This window comes from Pelodiscus sinensis, chromosome 5, assembly GCF_052426305.1.
Source record: "Pelodiscus sinensis isolate ZL-2025 chromosome 5, ASM5242630v1, whole genome shotgun sequence".
Classification (NCBI taxonomy): Eukaryota; Metazoa; Chordata; order Testudines; family Trionychidae; genus Pelodiscus; species Pelodiscus sinensis.
In genome coordinates this window covers 21,343,193-21,365,793 of record NC_143056.1, presented here as the reverse complement: position 1 = coordinate 21,365,793, position 22,601 = coordinate 21,343,193, and the positions used below count along the sequence as shown (strand labels likewise).

The 22,601-nt window shown below is 41.8% G+C and overlaps 1 protein-coding gene across 8 annotated transcripts in view; it reads right to left on the bottom strand.

Moving 5' to 3' along the window:
* Window positions 1-335: 335 nt before the first annotated feature.
* Window positions 336-22,601, bottom strand: part of CDC42BPB (CDC42 binding protein kinase beta) — a 138,352-nt gene continuing 116,086 nt past the window's right edge. For 2 of the 8 annotated variants that reach the window (XM_075926514.2, XM_075926512.2), the window contains 11 exons: window positions 19,178-19,394; window positions 18,650-18,712; window positions 9,329-9,925; window positions 6,603-6,700; window positions 6,405-6,489; window positions 6,063-6,183; window positions 5,847-5,964; window positions 5,366-5,551; window positions 4,502-4,598; window positions 4,348-4,418; window positions 336-2,094 (listed from right to left, as the gene is read on the bottom strand). In XM_075926514.2, coding sequence (XP_075782629.2) covers window positions 1,963-2,094; window positions 4,348-4,418; window positions 4,502-4,598; window positions 5,366-5,551; window positions 5,847-5,964; window positions 6,063-6,183; window positions 6,405-6,489; window positions 6,603-6,700; window positions 9,329-9,925; window positions 18,650-18,712; window positions 19,178-19,394 — 1,785 coding nt within the window. In that variant the 3' untranslated portion in view covers window positions 336-1,962. Of the gene's footprint in view, window positions 2,095-4,347; window positions 4,419-4,501; window positions 4,599-5,365; window positions 5,552-5,846; window positions 5,965-6,062; window positions 6,184-6,404; window positions 6,490-6,602; window positions 6,701-9,328; window positions 9,926-18,649; window positions 18,713-19,177; window positions 19,395-22,601 lie in introns of those variants that run through there. The other 6 variants (XM_075926516.2, XM_006119972.5, XM_075926513.2 and 3 more) reach the window with 5 other exon arrangements.

Sequence of the window (22,601 nt, the reverse complement as noted above, 5' to 3'; positions counted from 1 at the left end):
GAGGTCTCTTCACCTACACCTCAATCCCCAAGAAATAGTGATTCTCAGTTATTTTAAATAAGCTAACATGAATCAGGGACTCCATGAAAATCACAATCTTTTCTCAAAGGAAGAAAAGGTGCTGCAATTCCAATACCACAACTAAGAGGTTTTTTCTTTGTCATTAAACAAGTGCACAGAAATACACTTCTCTTTTGTAATGCTCATGAATGGCATTTCAAAATATCTCTCATTCATTTTATATTTTAAATTTTATCTGAACACAGTGAATTTTTAATGGAACTAAATTAATCACCTTCAGTAAATATTTTCACACAACAAGACAGACCACAATGAACTTTAAAACCTCCCTCTTCTGCTTTATTGACAGGTAAATTGTTCAAAAATGTTCTCACAATTCAATAATTACAAAGACTTAGACTTACATTAAAAAAGTAAAAACCAGAAAACCCCAAAAGCAGTAGTGTCCAGCTCTAACAGAGCCCCCTTTATCAATAATCTGAGAAAAAGAGCAAGTACTGTCAAACACTTAATGTAACTGGATTAAATGTTGACTAGAACACTCAATTTAAACTAAAGATAAGTGCACGTCCTATACAGTGTTTCAGAAAAGAACATTAGCCATTGGTATATCATCATTAGCCCATTGAAACCAAATTTTAAATAAGTGACATCCAACTGTCATAAAATTGGCACAGAAGGCACACTAGTGTGACAATGACAAACTGGATATGCCAGCCACTAAATTAAGTACAAGCTTTTCATGAAACATGGTCACAAATCTTTGATTACTAAATGTAATACATGGAAGCATGAGATTAAATATACACGTAAAACATCACCGCTGCACGTGGGCCATAGCAAAATATACAGGAGTGTGTTGTGCATCATTCTCCATGACCAATACTTGATTAAGAATCATGGGGTGTCCATGCATGTGAGGATACAAGTAATGAAAAAGCAGCACCCTTGCTTACACATCCTTCACATTCCACTTTGGTTACCAATAAAATACACTGATGTTTTAATAGGATACAGTCCATTAGTTCAAGCAGTCTTCAAGGGTAGTGTTCCTGCAAGAATGCTTGTTAACTAAAAAATGTAGTGTATTTTTACACTGAAAAACCAAGAGAAACTACATCTCAGAGAGGATAGCAGGAACAAAGAGTAAAATTCATTTTCACAGCATTATTTACTGATGTCTTAAAAGCCCTGACTAATGATCATGAATGATAAGGACTAAAAAGCAGGGTAAAAGTAAAACCTTACTGGTAATAGTCCTACATACAAGAATAAAAAGTTGGTAGAAAGATAGTTATGCAGCTGAACTGTAATGGCTAAATGAGTTAAAAGGCCACAAAACTATCACCAACTTTCATTTGACTTCCTGATTATTCTGTTGATGCTGGGAACAACCTATAGCTTCCTATCATTCTCCTAAAGACTTAGGAAACAGCTACAGGAAAAAAAGAAAAGAATATTTATCTGAGGATGTAACTCAACCTGCTTGTATTTCCTATTCAGAGGTCCAAATTCTGTCTAAAAGGATTTCCTGCTAACGAGACATTACATCATTCTGTAGAAAAATATTTCTGATACGGTTTAGTTGTCACTATCAGTACCACTTCTCTATTTCTTTTTCAGCATAAGAATAAGACTTTTATTGGTGGCCTTTTATCCTTCTATACAATGAAACTGTCATAGATGTGCAGAAATAAAACAAATGAATCAACTGTAACTTAACAGTAATCATTTTTGCATAAAAAGCTTGATCACTATTGTAGTAAAGGATTTTTTTTTCCATTTCAATATTTTGTATCTACAGTCTGGATATATAATTATTTTTGTGCAACACTAGAGATTTAGCAGTCTTGGCACGAGCATCTGAGACAGCATTGCCTTGCTCTCGAATACTCCATGGAGTAGTGAATGATCAAAGCTGGAATGGTGGGAACTGTAGTGTTACGCGTCACAGGTTGACTGATCCAGTCCATCTAGTGTAAGCTGATTCCTATGTGGAGAATTGGGACTTGGGGGACCACTTGGATTTGAGCTGTTAGAGGGAGTAGAGTGTTTGGTTGAATCTGAATCAGGCTGTTAAAGAGAAACAAAAAGGATTCAACTTCTTATTTAAAATACTTTGCACTCAGTAGCTTTCAAAGCACTTTACAAATACAATTAAAGTGCTACATTCACTTTTACATTCATTTGCATTACATTCACAAAATGAGGCAAAGGTAGAAGTGTAGAGCAAAAGTTCACTGAAGTTAATGTGAATATTTCCATTAGTGCTAATAGGCTTTGGCTCAGTCTTCTAAGTGACTTACCAATACCACACAAGTAGTGGTCAAGTCAGGAAAAGAACTCAGGTGTTCCTACAACTACTTTCCTCTCCTCTAGCCACTATAAAGGTTTTCCTGTTGGAAAGTAAAGTTTATATCTAGTCAATGTAATTTAGGATTTTCAGCAAATTTTTCCCAAGAGATTTAAGCGGGAACAAAATAGGATTTATTTGCACACATGGTAAATAAATAATTTCATTCAAATACTTTATCAACACACTGAAGAATAGAAATTATAAAATAGCATATACGCTGTCTGCCAACAGCTCATGCAACAGCCCTGGCAGTGTGAGAAGTGTTTTGACTGCATGACAAAATCAGGGAGTTGCCAAATATCAGGCTGGAATTGCACTGAAGAAATAACAAGCATTTACAGGAGACTCCATCCAGTCAATAACTCAGTTAAGACCGCTCTCATCCATGGTCATTTTCCAGACACCCTACTGATTGTTGGAACTCCACCTACAAATTTTGGCTCGCCCTCAGCTGGCTGGCTGGCTAGTTTCCACTATTTTAGTGAGTTGTAACCCTTAACGGTATACAAATCTCATGGCTTATGAAACGTTTCATAGAAAACTGCTACCATCATAGTCAGTTACTGCAGAAAAAAGAATTTAAATTTAGCTCATTGTCTGAAAGGTGACATCCAGGAAGACTGCCATTCACAACCACCAATAATGAGATTATTCTAACAAGATACATGATTGAGTTAACACTGTTGTAAGTCAGCAAGCTATGGGTAAACAATGATATAAAAATGAAGGGTAGTGTTAATATCCTGATTTTGCATGTGTAATAACCTATTACATTGTAAATTTAAATTCCAAGTTAGTAACCAATGTAAGATTTAAGTGAAAATTAAACACTTTTAAAAGCTAAATATATTCAGTATATGCATCTACATGTAACAGCAAACAACTAGAATATGGAATGTGAGGAAGCTCTACAAAGACTACTGCAATATTATAATGAAGTCAAGAAATGTAGGTGGTCAGCACCATTGAAAAATCAGGCCACTTATTAGGATGCCTAAAGTTGAGCCGTCCAAATAAGACTTGTTTTAGAGCAAGTCTCCCAAGGCAACACAAATGAGGAAGATTTGGGATTGGAACGCAGAGTCAAGAACTTTAAAAGTGACTGGGGATTCCGAGTGCATACACTGAAACATCTTAGAGTGTGCTGATTTCAGACAGACATGAGCACCTGCACTCTGAAAATCAAGTCTTTAAAGATTTCTTAAATCAGACACCCAAAATCACAAGTAACTTTGGTTCTGGAGTTTATTTTACAGTCACATTTTCTACTTCACTTGCATAGGGAACATGAAAGTATCTGTACAAAGCTTATAAAAAACCACACTGATGACAATAAAGGAGAAAAATCCTCTTTCACTAGCCTGATGAAAGACACTTGAATTTTATGCTGTTTATACTCAGTCTTCATAGCTGTTGTCACCTTTCAGACAATGAGCTAAATTTACATTCTCTTTTCTGAAGTAACTGACTGTGATGATATCCACTTAAAATCTCTTTCACCTGTAGATGAAAATGGTCACAAACTGCAAAACCTGCAAAAGACAGCATTGCATATTTCAATGAGCCAATTTATCACTCATTTAAAAGGCTGTTCGCAACATTCTCCTCGATCAGTGTGGAAAACTTCAGTGAGGGTGAGACCCAATTGTGTTCAACACTGTTAGCGTGATTGAGTGGCTTCAGGAACACTTCAATGATAGGTCAGCTTCTGACTATAAACGAGACTTAACCATAAGCACTCGCACATCCTTGAATTTGTCTGTCAGAAACATCCCTTCAGTCTTCATAGCTGATGCTGGCTTCACCAATCTGTTATTCAAGGCCTGGTGTGCTAGGTAGAATCCTTGCAGAAGGAAATGCAGAATTCAATCTTCATTAGAATGTTTCCTCACAAGTACCTAAACTTGTGTGGTGAGGAAAGAGACTATATAGCAACAGAACAGTGCCAGCATCATTTAACAATACTTTACCTCCTTGTCTAACTCCTGGTCAGTGTCAGACATACTTCTCAGAGGCATGGCTACTCCCAAATCACCACCACCTGCAGAACAAAGGCATTTTACACCTCATGTTAAAGCAATCTAAGCTTTAAGTTAGAATAGATCTCCTTATTTTCAGTCCTACCTGATGAGGGCCATGAAATGTAGGTTTTGCTTCTCTGCTGCTGCCGTGAAGCTGTGGGGGGACATGCTTTTTCATCTTGGGTGGAAGGCAAGACACTCTGCAGCACAAACCAAACATACCCTTATTCAGTAATGAGTTCTTTCCAATTAAAGCTCCTGTCACATGTAAATTCTAGTATAATTCAACACCCATGTGTTTGGAAACAGTACACAGCACGGTTTGACGACACAAACTCACTGCCCCTACTTGATTAAATCCATAAAGTATCAGAAATATACTCCTTTCAAACAACCTCAATAAAACAGAAGGAAAGGACTGAGCCCCAAAGCAGCCAGCAGAAATTCCTTCCACCTGCTGGAGCCAGGAGTCAGTGGAAGTTGGCAGGCAGCAAACCCTTTTACCAAGGTAGTGACATCACCAATTGCTGTTTTCCTGTCTCCTCCTGCTGGAAGAAAGGGTCCGTTATCCTTGTCTGGGCTAGCAGAGAAGGACGAGAGAGGAAAGCTGGGAATTTCAAAACAGAAGGTATGAAAGATAAAGATGTATCTTTACATCTCACTCTCTTACCTTTGTTTTTTTTTTAAGAAGTTGACATCACAGTATATTTGCTTGCCTTAGTACAAAAATGAAGTACAAAAATAAAGCCATGAACACTGATTGACAAATGTTAGAAAGTCTCACAGGGGTAACCCTATTAGTCTGTCACTTGAAAAACAAGGAGTAGTCCTGTGGCACCTTAGAGACCAACAAAAATACCCATGTTAGCAATTATCTTCCAATGGCGTTAGTTTTTGCTCTAGTATTGATAAAGCACCACAGCACACCATTCCAGTTCCTAAAGGTTTATTTGATAGCTACTCCTACCCTTGCTAAGGAGGCAGAGGAGGGACAGGAAGAGGAAGAAAGCAGAGGAGAGCCTTGCAGTGAGGAATGGCCATTCTGAAGAAAGGTTTCTGCAGAGATAGGGCTCATGTGATAGACGTGCTCAAAACTTGTTGGAGGTGATATCAGAGCAGAGTGACGAGAGGATGAGGGGGAAGGAAATTCATTCTGTTATTTTAACAAAACAAACAAGAAAGAGGAAGGGGGGGAGACTGATTATTTACAAAATATTATCAAACTGCTGGCACTGACATTTTCTTTCTTTCTCTCAGCTTCCCATTTTAAAGATAGTTAACACTTCCTTGTATAAGACTCAAACACTATGCATTTCAGGAGCTTGAAAGTGACTAACAGCTCTGAAAGATTTTAAATGTAATGCTAAAACCTTACACAGTCCAGCTGCATAGATTTTTCAGTGCTAAACTGAACACACATGTATCCTTCCTCATTATATTTATTTTACCAGTGGGAGATCCATGAGAACTTGCATTCCATCTCCTGGTCCCATATGAGCCACATGGTTGAAATTTGTTGGGTTAGAAATCATTTTTGATCGTAGTTCAGGGTCTCTCAGCATCTCTCTGAAAGAGGAACACTTCATGATTAGCACTGTTTCACATTCATAGCTTCTCCACTTCAATATGTACAAATCGCTAGGTAGCAATATTAAAACCCTTACCGCCTTTGTTGCAATCTCTCTTCTTCAGGAACCTTGAAGACAAATCTTCTTTTACTTCTGGTTCGAAGCATTTGCTTTTTGCTGTTATCAGATGTTTCTGGCACACTGAGAACGGCTCCTACTGTAACACAAAGCAATTATACTTGTACACACCTTCAAATAGTAAAATTTATTTTCCAAGGCGTGTTGACTTTGTAAAACATGTACTACATTTTTTAAACAAAATGGATTCTTAGAATCTAAAATTTTATCTTGCTCATGACTTAGTTACTATTTAAAGCTGATTGGTCATCCCATCCCAATGTCATTATACCATTCCTACCCTCCTTCATGAAGACTAACCTGAAAATTTGTTCTTGAAATATATAAGTCGTGGAGGTTCACAATTAAGGAGATTCAGTGTGCCCTCCATATTTAATGGTCTGATCTGTTTTGGAGGTAAAGAGGGAGAAAATTAACCTAGCTGTAGTGCACACTGTAAAGGAGCCTCTATTCCAAATCATAGTTAATTCAACTGTGCAACAGAAGTAAATTACTCACCCTTCGTAGGCCAATTGTCTGAACCCATTCCATAGTGTTAACATCAAAGACATCAACGCCATATTCACTGTACACTGTAACATAGGAAGAATTGCAACCTGGTACAGAACAAACAAAAGTCAAGGAGTGTTCAACAAATCTGGAGTTTACATATATTTGAGCATTGCTTTACCAGTGTTTTGTTTCCCAAGTATGTATGTTTAAGAGGAGATTAAAATATCAAGTTTTTCAAGCCACCTCTTAAAAGACACACACACACACACACACACACCCCCCCCCCTATCAAATTGAACTTACTTTTGTGAAAAATAAAGGTCTGTTATGGCACAGAGCCATGAATCTGCAAATTAATTAATTTTGGATACATTTACTAATTTTGACTTCAAGTCTTGGTTTAATATTCTCAAGATGTTGTCTACAGTCTGGACAGCAAGTGTCAAGAATGTAAATAAGTTGTTATATAGGAAATGAACTGCCTTTAACATACTGTTTAAGGCTACCATGTCTGAGGATGCAGCTTAGTGCATTTTGAAAGTGATGCATGATCTATATCTATACACCAAGCACACACAGTAGAGTCCCCCATCTGTGAAATAAGTCATCACATTATGCTTCACATCTAATGTTCATTTCCTTCCTCCATCCAAACAAACGGCTTACATGTGCATGTTGCTCTACCCAGGTAAATGGAACATACTTCAAGAGCTTCAAACTTCACCACTTGTTTTCTCTTTTTTGAGTCATCTAGATTAAGTGTGTCATAGAACTTTAATCGAGCTCAGAAAAGAAAAAAGGGATGATCAGGACATCTTAACAAGCATGTGCCTGCTCCTGACAGAAGTTCCTCAGAAGGAACAACCATTATAATTCACATGGTATTAAGGAGAGGAAAAAGATGTACTCAGCTGTCAGGACTGCCTCAATAAATCAAATGGTAACACTCCTATTAGGGACATAGATTTCAACACACGAGTACATTCCTGCAAGGAAGCAATGTATGCTAACGTAGCTAAAACATGATTTCTCTCAGAGGAAGCCTGGTGTAGCTGGCTATTGTGAATCATGTTTTCAAAAGAAAACCTCATCCAAAATGACTTATTTAGATAAACATCCACTCCACTCAAAGTTAGTGTCCATGTTCCAGTCAATGAACTTGGGATGATAAAGATACTCCAACACAAGACTTATCTTTTTCAGTGAGAAATCCCTTAGGATTGAGCACATTGTTAAGGGAGAAAGAATCTTTTCTAGTTTTATGATCACATGATGGAGTAACTATCAGGAAGGAACAGAAAGACTTCACTAGTAACACACCAAGGCAGGGGTAGTAGGCTAGTAAAAGTAACCAGATTTCCTTAGGTAGTTGAGCTTGAGGTCTTTTCCCCACAACAATCTGTGTCAATGCTAAACAGAATCTAACATGCAAAAGTTATTCTAAAAATGTGTGGAATACTAAACAAACAAAAGGACTCCAACAAAACCAGTGTATCTGTCTGTGAAACAGAATTTTAAAGTAAATTTGCTGATTACATCCCATCCCTGCACTCTGCTCCAAGACCTTAATTGCTAAATCAAGGCAAGCAAATAATTTCTATTCAGAACGATTAAAATAAACAAACTGCTAAGGTCTTGCCATTTGTGGAATTTTACTATCAGCTGTAGCAGCTTGTTGACTGAGTTGTTTAATTCATTATTTAAACAAAAGTTTTTTCTTGGTTTTCAATCCTTTGGAACATACAGTCATTGCTATTGAAGTGCCAAATAATTTTAGGGCTTATAATAAACAATCAATGCTATAAAGAAAGAGTTCTAAGCCACTATGGTAATTCACCAATCATTTGTGCCTCTTTCAAATCAACACACCTCAATATTACAGCTGGCTGGAAAACATGATACAATTTTGCATATTTTTGTAAGCTTCCTTTGGTTTAAAAAACAACTGATACAAGTTTTATTACCAGCTCTGCAAACAAGCAGTGTTCTTTTTTGAACCCTGCCATCTTCTGAGTAGTAGATGAAAAACTTTGACTTATAGCTTTCGATTCCCTGGATGTGAAATATTATAGAAAGTGGCCTGAAGACAAAAGTTCTTTTAAACCCACTAGCAGAGCAAAAGAATTTAGTAAATAATTGTATAGTTTATGTTGTCTTTAGCCCTCTTTTATCCAGGTTACTCTCTACGGATTCATCTACACAGCAACATTATTTGGAAATAACAATCTGCATCTACACAGCAGGCAGTTATTTTGAAATACTGTCAAGCTGGAGGATTTCTTACTCTGACTCCTGTAATTTTCATTGTATGAGGAGTAAGGGAAGTTGGAGGAAGAAATAACTGCTGTGTAGATGCTTCTGATTTCAAAATAAGCTATGCAACTGACGTAACTCAATTTGTGTAGCTTATTTCGAGTTAAGCCCTGCTGTGTAGATGCACCATAAAACATGAACTTATTTAAAAGAAAATCATCAACTTGCTTTATATATTTTTGTTAATTTTTTTGTGTCTCCTGTGACAAGTAAAAGCTGCCTCCCCCTATAGTAGCCAGGAGTTTTCCATACAATGGTTCTTAATGCTATATGTAGAAGAATTATTATTCTGCTAACCCATCAAAACTGAAAGCTATAGAAATTGAAAGACAAACCAAAGCAAAATAGAATACATGCTGATTATTTTTAGACAAGTAAAGCGGAAACAGGGATATGGCAACAGAAAAACATATACATACTACAGGCAACAGGAGTTGCAGGCCACATTAGTTCCTGCATGCGTGACCTTCGACCTTGTGAATCGACGTATACTCCCATATGGCTGAAGCAAAGCAGGTATTCCTCATTACTGAGCTCCACAGCACAAAGGGCATCAAAAGACTGCTGTGAGAGGAACATAAGCGAGGGGTCATTAGGATTTACCAGGTTTATAGATTGTCCATCTCCCTGGATGTTCAACAGAGAGAACCCAGATTGGTAGCCAACACAGAGCTTGTCCTTGAAAACTGCCATCCACTGTACATTTCCTGGAGCCTGAATTTCAGTGAATTTTTTATGAAAAGGCTTAGTTCTATGAACTTCATAACAAAGAACCTGTCTTTTGACTGCCACAAACAAACAAGTCAAAGAGCTTTTCTTCAGTGTTCCTGTTATAATCAACTGGCAGCCTTTAGTTTCTGGAAGTTTCACATCAAAGTTGCTTTCTGATCCATCCAGGGAGGCCATGGGGTACAGGTGAACATGATGGTTCCTGCCACAGATGAGGATAATAATTTTCTCTTTGGGAGCAAGCTCAATCTGGTACACTTTCTTATAGTCAGCAACTCGTACTATCACTGCAATGAGAACACAATGAGTAAATTATAGTAGTATATGTAGACCTGGAAATATTACATGGCAATGTATACATTAAAAATTCAGAATTATGCACACAGAGCAGAAAGACATATGGCCCTGGCTCCAGACTCTACTTGCCAATTCTTAAATACACAATCAAGAAACAATTCACTTGAGTAGTGCTCCCCATTTTTCAACCATGAAGTCACATTACTCCAGCAACACCGAACAGCAAAACACATACATAAATTCTTTATGATCTCCCTTCAGAGCTTTCACACTCCCCCAAAGCTAGGGAAAAAACAAATATGCCTTGTGTGTGACCATGTGGACCCATTAACAACTCCATCTCCAGAGGGGAAAAAATGGCACCATTAATAACCGAGAGAGATAGGAAAGGGGGAGGGAGGCTGGACAAAAAAAAAAAAAAAAAAAAAAGTTACAAAAAATGCCAAAGATGGGAAAAATCAGAGTACTGTGATGTTAGACAGTAGTTCTTTGACCAAAGTGCAGAAGTAGAATGGTGGAGAAAACCAAAGAATATAAGAGTGAAAAATAAGCCCCCACATAGTAGTGACTGGCTTTAGAAAAACAGTAGTATTTCAAGGTTTAAAGTGTCAAGATCAAGCAATTATGAACTATGAAGCATTAATATATTAATATTTCATGTACATGTTATTTTATAAAACTTGGACTTTTACTTTATTACTCATGAGATATTTAGCTAAATAATATTTAGAAATAGTAAATACTGGTTAAAATAAAAAAATTGATAAAGATATTGAACAGAACTGATCCCAAAACACCCCTGCAGAATCCCACTTGTTATGCCTTTCCAGCAGTATTGTGAACTGTTAATAACTACTCTCTGAGAACCGTTATCCAGCCAGTTATGCAGTCACTTTATAGTATTTCCATCTAAGTTGTATTTGCCTAGTTTATTGATAAGATTATGCAAGACTGTATCAAATGCCTTACTAAAGTGTAGATATACAACATCCACCACTTCTCCCTTTTCCACAAGGCTTGATATCCTATCAAAGAAAGCTATCAGATTGGTTTGACATGATTTGTTCTTTACAAATCCATGCTGACTGTTATCTATCAACTTATTATCTTCCAGGTATTTGCAGATGAATTCCTTAATTACCTGCTCCAATATCTTTTCTGGCACAGAAGTGAAACTAACTGGTCTGTAGTTTCCTGGATTGTTCTTATTTCCCTGTTTATGGATGGGCACTAAATTTGCCCTTTTCCAGTCTTCTGGAATCTTTCCCGTCTTCCATGATTTTTCAAAGGTGATAGCTAAAGGCTCAGATACCTCCTCTATCAGCTCCTTGAGTATTCTAATCATAGCTTGCCACATACGAAATAAAAACTTTTGCTTGTTGTCTATATATTTTAATTTTAATGTACATGTAAGCTGTTTACATAGATCCTGGCTAGAGTCATTAGATGTAAGACAATTGTTCTTAAACTTTTTGGCCTGTGGACCACTTGGCTCAATGCAAACCTTTCAAGGGACCACCAGTTGCTAATGGTAACTCACCCTTAATTACATAATTACACCCAAGCCATTTTGCTAGTGCTGTAGCTAGGGAGAATGGCTTAATTTAAATTATTAAACAGATTAAGTGTTTTAACTTTCTTGTGTTAGTTTACCAAACTTCATTTTAAGTAAAGTAAAATATTTAATTTGTGTCCAACAAAATGTTTCAATATTTTCTTTATGGCAGTGGTGGGGAACCTTTATTGAGCTGGGGGCCACTGACCCACAGAAAAATTAGTTGGGGACCACACAAAGCAGCAAAAAAAAAAACTCCTCCAAAAACCTCCAGCCCTCACTGATGTGGCCCCCAACTGAGACACCTCACTCCTCTGGTACTCTAGCCCCATGGGGCGAGGGGAAGGGATAAGGAGGACTTAGGTTCAGAGCTTCCCATACGCCAGATTTACTTTTCTGGGGTTCCAGAGTTAATGGATTTTGTGGACCCTCACAGGCTCTGGGGTTGGGACAAAAACGAGGGTTTCAGTGTGCAGGACAAGGCTGCAAGCAAGTGGATAGGGATGGCTGAGAAGCCTTAATTGCTTGATTTACAATGCCTCTTTGCTCTGCCCGTTGCAGATCTGTGTATCTGCGGAACCTCAAGAATCCTTGTAACTTTGCTTATGTGTGTGTGAAAGGGAATGAATGTATCGAGATAAGGTGCAAAAGTTATATTGCTCAGAACCAGATGGCCAAAGAAAGAGGGTGAGCAAGCGTGGGTGAAGACTAGATGACCTGGCGGCAGAGAAGCCATCTATAACCGTCGATGCGTACTCCTACTCATAAGATGATTGGATACTGGCAGACTGACGAGCCTTGAAGCAAGCGGGCGCCCCCAAAAGACAACTGATTAAGGATGAGCCTTGGAAAATGTTTTGGGAACACTGACATAAAAAAGATAACGTTCCAGTCACAGAATGACACAGAGGAATACATTGATTTCAACAGAGAAAAGGATTATAAAAGCAGGGTGCTCTGCTATGGAACTTTGGGTTTGCCTTGCCACTCCAGGAGCAATGGCTCGATCGACCGACAGAGCCCAGCTCCCCTTTGTGTTCGATCTAGCTGGCCACTAGATTGATACAGACTCTGGACTGGAACTATAACATCGTCTGGCAGGACTGTGTATGAATGGTGTTTGTGTGTGTGACTGACTGAAAAGCATATGGAACTGTTGTATTCTCAATAAATGTGGCGTACTGCCTTTTCCCCTATAAAAGATCTCCTGTGCTTCATTTAAGCAGATAACACAGAAGCAGGATGGGAGCAGGGTGTCTGGCCAGGAGGGAGGGAGCAAGGGCAGGTACAGCGTGTGGCCAAGCAGGGTGCAAGAGAAACGGTGGATGCAGAAGCAGAGTGGGGATAGGAGTCCAACGAGGGGAGAGGTGCAGGAGCAAGAGAGGGTGCAGGAGGGGGTTTGGGGTAGGGTGTCTGGCCAAGGTGGAGGATGCAGGAGCAAGGGAGGGTGCAGGAGAAGGCTGGAGGTAGTATGTCTGGCCAGGAGGGAGGGTGCACAGCAGAGGTGGGCAATAATTTTTGATGGGGGCCTCTCTAAGAATTTGGAAAGTGATCAAGAGCTGCACACTTCCATTATTAATGGAGGAGGTGCGGGTGTCTGGAATAGAGGTTGGGTGCAGAAGGGAACTTGAGAAAGTGACTGGGGTGTGGGATCTGGGAGGGAGTTTGGGTGAAGGAAGGGATTGTGCCCTGCGGAAACAGAGTGCGATCAGAAGGGGGTCCAGGGACTGGGAAGGGAGTGTAACCTGGGGTACGGGTGTAGGAGTTTGGGTTGTGACTTGGGACAGAGGATTAGGGTACAGAGTCTGGGAGAGGTATAGGTGCAGGAGAGGATTCAGGCCTGGGGGAGGGGTGTAGGACAGGTACAGGGTCTGGGAAGAGGTTGTAACCTGGAGCAGGAGTGTAGGAGGGGGTTCAGGGATTTGGGCTATAACCAGGGACAGTGGATTGGGGTGCAAGGTCTGGGAGGGAATTGGGGCATAGAGGAAATGCAGTGTATGGGAAGGTCTATGGCAGCGTTTCCCAAACTATGGAAAAAAATACCAGGCCTCCGTGTGGCTGGTAGCTGCCAGAAGGGGAGCAGAGTGGAGCAGGTTGGGAGGCGGTGGGGGGGAGGGGGGGGGGGGGGAGAGGAACCAGCCACCAGGAAGCAGGGTTGGGGGCAGCAGGGCTGTCCTGTGGAGATCTGGGCAGGCGGGTGGGCAGCGGAAGCAGGGTTAGGAGTAGCGGGGCTGTCCGGTGGAGCTCCGGGCAGGCGGGTGGCGGAAGCAAGGTTAGGGGTAGCAGAGCTGTCCCATGGAGATCTGGGCAGGAGGGTAGGCGGCAGAAGCAGGGCTGGAGGCATCACAGCTGTCCCGCGGAGATCGGGGTGGGTGGCGGAAGCAGGGTTGAAGGCAGCGGGGCTGTCTAGCGGAGATTGGGGAGGGCAGGTGGCGGAACCAGGACTGGACGGGGGGTTGGACAGTGGAGATCAGGAGGAGGACCACGGGAGAACCAGCTGCTGGAAGCAGGGCTGGACAGGGGCAGTGGGGCTGGTCGGGAGGTGGGGGGTCTGTCGGGGGAGCAGGGCTGACCGGGGGAGATTGGTAGGGGTAGGGGGAACCAGCTGCCGGAAGCAGGGCTGGACAGGGGCAGCAGGGCTGGACTGGGGAGATCGGGAGAAGGGGGGGAGCGGGACTGACACAGGCACATGCCCTACAGACGAGTGAGTCTGGCTGGGGATTCCATTTTGCCCCTTGCCGCCCCCCCCCCCCCCCCCACCATATCCTCCCTCGAGTAGTTGCGAACTGTCTCGCAGGTAGACACACTCAGGCAGTGTGAGCACATCTACCAGCCAGGCAGTTCCCAGCTAAGGACTGATACACCTAATTATAATAAAACTTACCTAATTAGAAAATACCAGGCATTTTATATGTGATAATTTCTCAATTTGTTTCCCGGACAAAACCCTCAAATATTAGACTGTACAAAACCGGACACCTGGCAACCCTACCCTTTCTTGCACCCTCCCTCGTAGCCAGGTACCCTACCCCCAATCTACTCCTGCTTCTGCCTCCTGGAGTGCCCATGTGGCGCTGGGTCCCCCAAGCACTGGCCCAGGCTGGGTGGAGGATGCAGCCAGGTGAAACACTGAAAATGTATGATTTTTTCATTCTTTTTTTATATGCGTTTATATTTTTAGGCTGCAAAAGACAGTACTGGAAAAAAAAACGGGTTCCAACTAAAGTAAAAAGTTTGGGAAACCCTGGTCTAGCCAGCTTTCTATCCATCTTACAGTCCATTTATCCAATTCATATTCCCTTAACTTGCTGGCAAGAATATTGTGGGTGACACTGTCAAAAGCTTTGCTAATGCGGCACTGGGGGCTTTGGGAGGACCACAAACAACTTATTTGAATATTCATCATTTGCTTAATGAATATGCAAATATGCAAATATGCAAATGAATGTTACTGGTCCTCCAAAAGATCGTGAATGGATTTACTGGTCCCGTGTCAAAAAGTTTGGGAATCCCCAGTCTATGGGGGCTGGAGCAAGGGTGCAGAAGACTTGGATTACATGAAGTTGGGGGGGAGGGGGGCTTAGAGGTTTGAGGAAGGGAGGGGCTTACTCTGGCTGGGAGACCTTGCCTGGCAGCCCAGCAGGTTCCTTTGCTAGTGTGTCTGCCTTCCAGCCTGTGTATGTGCTCAGGGGAGCTGCAGGAGCCATGTTTACCGCTTTGACTTGAATGCTGTAAAGCGGGGGGGAAATGAGATGAGGGGCACTTTTCACATTGCCTATCCTGCAAACAGGCAGCTGCTATTGGCCAAAACCGATCAATGGAAGATACTGGGGGCGAGGGCAGCATGAGAAGCCTGTCATCCCTCCTTCCAGGCTCTCAGCATTCACAAACACAAACGACTCTGCAGCCAGCTTTCCTGAGTGCTGAGCGAGGGACCACCTGAGGTTCTTGCAGGCTGTACTGCCCACAGAGTATCTTTTGCCCAGCCCTGCTGTAGGAGCAAGCTGGGCGTGTGTGTGTGTGTGTGGGGGGGGGGGGGGGGGAGTAAGAGGGATTGGGGTGCAGGGTCTGGGCATGAGGGGAGCTGCTTACCTGGCTCCACGCCCTCATGGGTCCCAATATGGTCTCCTGCTGAGCCCATTGGCTGCAACTCTAGCCAATGAGCGTGACAGAGAAAGCATGTTATTACGCTGGTGTTCCCCCAGCAATCTGGGTGGGAGGGAGGTGAGAAACACAGTGTAGAGTCGCTTGTTCGGCTCTCTCTTCACACTCCCTCCCCTGCGGAAAAAGCCCTTAATTATATAGCTGTGCTGGGTCTGAGCTTTCTTCACACTCTCCCCCGTAGGGAAAGCCTTTGATTATGCTGCCATTCCCCGAGCTGAGCCAGGCAGGAGGGAGGCAAGGAAGACAGTGTGGCTCTGCTCTGTCTCTTTTGAGCCAGTCTGGTGGGGTTGGGACTTGGCAGACACGAGGCTAGAGTGCCAGCATGCTCCCTGCTGCAGGGATTCTCTCTCGAGCTGTGGACCACCTGGGAGGCGGCTGCAGATCACTAGTGGTCCGCGGACCACACTTTGAGAACCACTCATATAAGCAGATGTCAATCAACTCATATTAAAAGTAACAGCTGCCGGGGGGAGGGGAAAAGATGAGAAGATTACTACTTATGAAAACACTTCAGTAAAATCCAGGAATTTGCCATAGCATGCATACCTAATCTTTTTTTTCCCCCCTCTCTCTATATATAAATAAAAATTTCCTGGGGATGACAGAGTGATATCATCATGTCATCTGTGTTCTCATGCTGCCACCACCGCCCACCTCTGCTGCTTGCTGTGGCCGAGCTTGGCGCTATGCACTCCGAGAATGGGCTGCTCCAGCTCACGCTTCACGCCTTTGGGGGTTGGACCACTGGACAGGAGCTGCTGGGGCTGAGTCCCCTCCACCATCTGAGCCCAATCCCTCCCCCAGCCTGTACTGGGTCCCCACCGCTCCCCTCCGGGCCACGCCGATTCCCCTCCGCCATCTGAGCCTGATCTCCCCCCTCCCTCCCACACACACACAACCTCCATCTGAGCCTGACCTACCTCCACCCCAGGTCCCCTCTGCCTCGGAGCCCAGTTCTGTCATTATGAATATATAAAATTGCAAAGGAACAAAGAATGCTCAGGCATTTCTTTTTACAAGTAGAACCACCATGTTCTGGAGATAGAGCTAGAATAAACAGTATATTTTCCCCTTTTCCTTTTAAAAACAAACATTTTACACAATTCCACAGTTTATGTAGTATGCTGGTACTTCCCTATAATACATCTCTGGCAGTTGATTTTATTCAATGCCTTTCTATTCAATTAGTTTAAGCCAAATAAAAATAAATGAATCAAGAAATAATATACTTTATATTTTGTATTTATCACTATATTTTTTGTTACAGCATAATTTTTCCAATACTCCAAACTGAGTATTAAATAATTTACAGATTATGTTATATTAAAAGGAGGAAATTAGATTATGGATTGCCAGAGGGATTTAAGAAGTTCACTTAATGTATGACATTAACATTGGTGACCTACATCTTGACACTGGAATTAAAGTAGTATAAAATTAAAGACCTTTGTCTCTGGGAGTGTCAGGACACTACTCTGGCAAATCCCAGCATTTACATTTTTCAAAACATATTGTGTGCCCATGAATCTTAAATCCGCCTAACTGCATATTATGGTTTCCAACTTCACTTTATTCCTCCATAGTTTTTAACCAACAGGCTTTAAGAGGTGGTGAGTTACTTTTGTGAAATTACATATAAAGACCTATGATATAGTTAAGGCTGTAAGATTTTACTGGGCTACAAACAACAGATGTTATACTTGCCTACTAGAAAGGTAGGTGATATCAGTCTTGTACCAGATGTAATGCCACAGAAAATAAAAGGGTCTAAAAATTGCTTGGTGTTGTATAAAATGCTAGTGGCAGTAAACTACTTGTTAGCAGGTATCCCTCACCAGAAGCATATTTTGTTTTAAACACATATAATTCAATCAATTAATCTGTTCTGAGCAAAGACATCACTTGCAATGCCTTACAGAATAATGAGGTAAATTAATCCTGCCATGAACTATTTGTGTTTTGCAGTTTTACTGAAAAGGGGTCAGCTATTAGGATTGCTTACCATTGAGAAGTCACCACATTCATTTCCATTAATAACTCTTTCAATTCATTTGCCTTCCTAGCTATACGAAGGTACAGTTTCCCCCTTTACATTTGACTATTGAAAAATCAGGTTGCAGGGAGAAACTCCTCCACTTCCTTGATATACTAGATGTGATAGCTGGTAATTAAGGGCTAAATCCCAACAATGCATGGAGTAAGACTGTGCAGTTTTTCACTGAAGGAGGCAAATGGAGACCAGCCCTTAGAATGAGAAGCAGAAGGAGTAGCAGAGAGGGGCTTGGAGTAGGAATCTTAGGGGAACCTTAGGGCAGGGAAGGAGAGGAAGACAAGAACAGTAGGCAAGGAAGATCCAACAACTATAAATTCAACACCAGCCACCATCATAGACTGGAATGTTAAAATCAATGGCAGCAGCAATCAAATTTCTTTTATTGAGAGTCAGAAAAAAAATGGAAGAAAATGCAAAGGACATTAAGAACAGGAAGCCTTGCAAATATAATAACTGTACTCAAAATGCTAGCAAAAATATAGACAACAGCCTCCTAACATCGTGTTATATGCCAGTCTGAATTATATGACAGTGCAGGTTGGAACAAATCAGTTTCTAGGTTAATTTACTGAACTTACTGTTTTTGTGTCTCAGTTCATTCTAAATAAATCCTGTATTTTTCTTCAATAAGTGCCTGGCTATTCAATGCACAAAGTGCAGGTGCTGTGTGCTCTGAATCCTGGAGCACTGAGATGAGATTTGTGTTACTTGCAACACCCTGTGGGTAGGCCCCTTAATTTCAGGCAGCCAGCTAAGTATAATGGTAATGACTCAATTAATGTTTACACCTCACATCTAAATTTGCAGTTAACTGATGATAAATGTATGTTGGTATAAACTATACATAAATGGCTATTGTTTAATCTATATTAAAACACTACTAAAATGTATGGGGACCATTACTCATTATGCAATTATTGTATGTAGAGAGCTCTAACTTACCATCACGGGTCACCTCTACCACATACAGTCCTTCTTCTGAACCAACTGCTATTCTCTCTCGATCTAGACAAGACAGAAAGGAAAAAGAGAGCTATGAATCCAATTATGTATAATGTTAACTTTAAAACTAGACTTTTTATCTTTTTATACTTTATTTTGGATAAACACAATGTGTTAACTATTTTGCTCAAGGAAATAAGCAAAGTAGTAAGTACAACAAAATGGTTTTAAAACTTTGGTGTAGTGAAATTATATAAGTACTTCTTTCGGCAAACAGTATTTTGAAGGGAAAAGATTTATTAGCATCTTCAATAAAAAGGAGTCATGGGGTACCTTAAAGTTTAACAAATATATTAAGGAATAAGCTTTCGTGAGACACAACTCACTTCCTCAGATTTTTCACACCATCAAACTTCTATGGTAAGAGATTCAGCTGAGGAATTTAAGAAGTTGGCACATTCAGTATTGTAGTTCATCTTAAAGTTGTAATAATGCATACAGTTAAATGTAAGGTTAAAGTGGACATACCTACAATTGCAGCAGCTAAACTTGTTTTAATAAGAGGCAGTGTACTGTCATAGGCTTCTTGTGGAATATGTACAACTTGGTTTTTTAGTCTGTTTTTGTGAAGGATAGATTGCAACCCTTCCAGGATTCCAACCCATTTTCTCTTTTCATTCTCATTTTCTGTCAGGATTAGTAGTGAACAGGTCTTTGAAGGGAAGCCTAGGAGAGAAGCTGTCACCTTAACAGCCAGAGAAAACAAAATTAACACATATGATTCACAGTCTCTACAGAATCATAAAATCCTAGCGCTGGAAGAGACCTCAGGAGATCATAGAGTACAGCCCCCCTGCCCAAAGTGGGGCCAACCCCAACTAAATCATCCCAGCCAGGACCTCTAAGGATGGAGATTCCACCACTTTCCTAAGTAACCCATTCCAGTGCTTCACCACCCTCCTAGTAAAACAGTTTTTCCTTATATCCAACCTAGTTCTCCCCCCCACTGCAAACTTGAGACCATTGTGCCACATTCTATCATCTATCACTACTGAGAACAGCTTTTCACCATACTCTTTGGAACCCTCCCTTCATGTAGTGGAAGGCTGCTATTGAATCCCCCCTCACGCTTCTCTTCTGTAGAATAAAGCCCAAATTCCTCAGCCCCTCCTCATAAGTCAAGTACTCCAGTTCCCTAATAATGTTGGTTGCCCTCTGCTGGACCCTCTCCAATGCATCTATATCCTTTCTGTAATGGGGGGACGGGGAGGCCCAGAACTGGACACAATACTCCAGATGTGGCCTCACCAGTTCCGAATAAAGGGGAATAACTTCTCTAGAACTGTTGGAAATGCTCCTCCTCAAGTACCCTAATATGCAATTAGCCTTCTTGGCTACAAGGGCATACTGTTGACTCATATCTAGGTTCTCATCCACTGTAATCCCCAGGTCCTCTTCCGCTAAACTGCTACTTAGTTGGTCAGTCCCTGCCTGTAACAATGCTTGGGATCAGTGACGGCCCGTCAATACAGGCGAACTAGGTGGTCACCTAAGGAGCCAAGATAAACGGCCGTTGAGGGCTTTGGAGGTGGGGGCGCCGATTGCGCGCTTCCCCTAGGGCCCCAGTTGCCGGCAGCTCGTCTATGGCCCCGCTCCTGCTTGGGATTCTTCCGTCCCAAGTGTAGGACTCTACACTTGTCCTTGTTGAACCTCATCAGATTTCTTTTGCCCAATCCTCCAACTTGTCTAGGTCACTCTGGACCCTATCCCTACCCTCCAACGTATCTACCTCTCCCCCTCACTTAGTGCCATCTGCAAACTTGCTGAGGGCGCAGTCCATCCCCTCATCCAGGTTGTTAATAACAATGTTGAACAAAACTGGCCCTAGAACTAATCTTTGAGGCACTCGGCTTGATAACGACTGTCAGCCAGACATCGAGCCATTGATCACTACCTGTTGGGCCTAACAATCTAGACAGCTTTCTATCCACCTTACAGTCCATTTATCCAATCCATACTTCTTAACTTGCTGGCAAGAATATTGTGGGAGACCAAGCTTTGCTAAAGTCAAGGTATATCACATCCACTGACTTCCCCGTGTCCACAGAGCCAGTTACCTCTGTGGTATATATGGCAGAAGTAGCCAAACAGTAGCTCCTCTACATTTAATGTCAGCTTGCCCCATTGTCTGCCTACCAGACTGGGGGTGAGAGCTCGAGGCTTCTGCCCTCAGGCAAGGTGGTGTTAAGAGCTTCTGCCAGAGATGATTGGTGCTTGCTTCGGGGTAGGGAGAATGGGGACACAATTTAAAGGTCTCCCCAACAGCTCGAGTCACCCCCTCTGGGGCACGTCCTCCTCTTACTCTCAACAGCCTCTCTCTGCAGCTCCCAGGTGTTCCTCAGGTCTGGCAACAGCTGGGAGCTGCAGGGATGGGCGATTGCTTTAGCTTTGTGGGGAGAAGCAGCACAAAACAGTGACTCCTCTCTGCAGTTTCCAGCCATTTACTGGACCCAGTGAGGCAATGGTAATGTAGGCAGGGAGCTCAGCCATACCATGTGACTGAGTAGGGCCAGCAAACTAAGAAAAATCTGGGAGGGTCCATGTGGCCCCTGCCCATTCCAACCAAGACTGATATCCCAAGGTTTGGCGGTTGCACCCCAGCTCTCAAACTACTGAAAATTGTCAATGTGGCTTGGAGGGGAGGTCACGCCTGATATTGTACAAAACAGGACTTGACTTTCAAGAATTATTCAGGCTAAGTTAAATGAATTTTGATTATAGTTATGATTTATGAACAAAAAAAGTCTACATTTTATTCCCCAAATAATCTATTTTAAGGTGTGCTAGTAATGGAAGCTTGTCTTTCTTGTATTGGAATCAGAATATCATACGACAATTCCTCTTGAAACACAAACCTTTAATTCTCAAATGATTTCTATTGAAAATGAATCCTTTTTGTGCGTTGAAAAAGTTGCATTTAAATGGCTATGTACTATATTGAGCTTCCACAATTTAGTTGCTTACTGGTATATTTACAATATATTCAACTGGACTAACAGAATAAGTAATTCATTGCTGTATGAAAAGTTATGGGGAAAAAGAAATTCTTTTGGATTGTTAGTATGTGAAGTATTCCAATATTATATAATTTTTTTAAATTTGCAAATACCTGGAGCATGGATTTATTGTGAACAAAATTATGTCCAAGCAGCTTGATTTCCTTTTTTGGCAATGTAACTGATTTGGTGGATTAGGGAACGCAGTGGACATATATCCAGACTTGAGCAGGGTTTTTGATATAGTCCCGCATAACATTCTGGTAAGTAAGCTGGAGAAACGGAGTTTGACAGAACTAGCATTAAGTGGATACGTAATTAGTTAAACAGCTGAAAAAAAAAAAAAGTAACTATCAAAGGCGAAAGCGCCAAAGCCTGGCGTCAGCTGGGAACTTCCCTGCTGACCTAGGGCTCCATGTGGTGCTGCTACTTTGAAATGCTGTGGTGGCGTTTCAAAGTGGCAGCGCTGCACGGAGCCTGGGATCAGCTGTGGAGATGTCAGCTGATCCCGGGCTCCATGCAGCACTGATGCTTTGAAATGCCGCAAGGAGCCTGAAGCCGAGCTCCTTACAGCATTTGAAGTGGCAGTGCTGCACGGAGCAACTGACCCGGGCTCCATGTGGTGCTGCCACTTTGACGTACCCTCCTCTTCTTCCCCCTTTCCTGTCTCTTATAAAGGCAGCGGAGGAGCAACTAGTCGAGACTGTCCGATAAGCATTTGTTTATCAGATAGTTGACTAGTCGTTCACATCCCTAAGTTGGCCCTCTTCTCATGAGGCCTGCTCTGAGGATTAAGATGAGCTTCCCCCAAAAACCTGCTACTCTGTAATTACAAGGATGCGTCTCACTGCTGCTTTTCTAGGGCATCTGCTTGAAAGGATCATAATGTGTCTTTC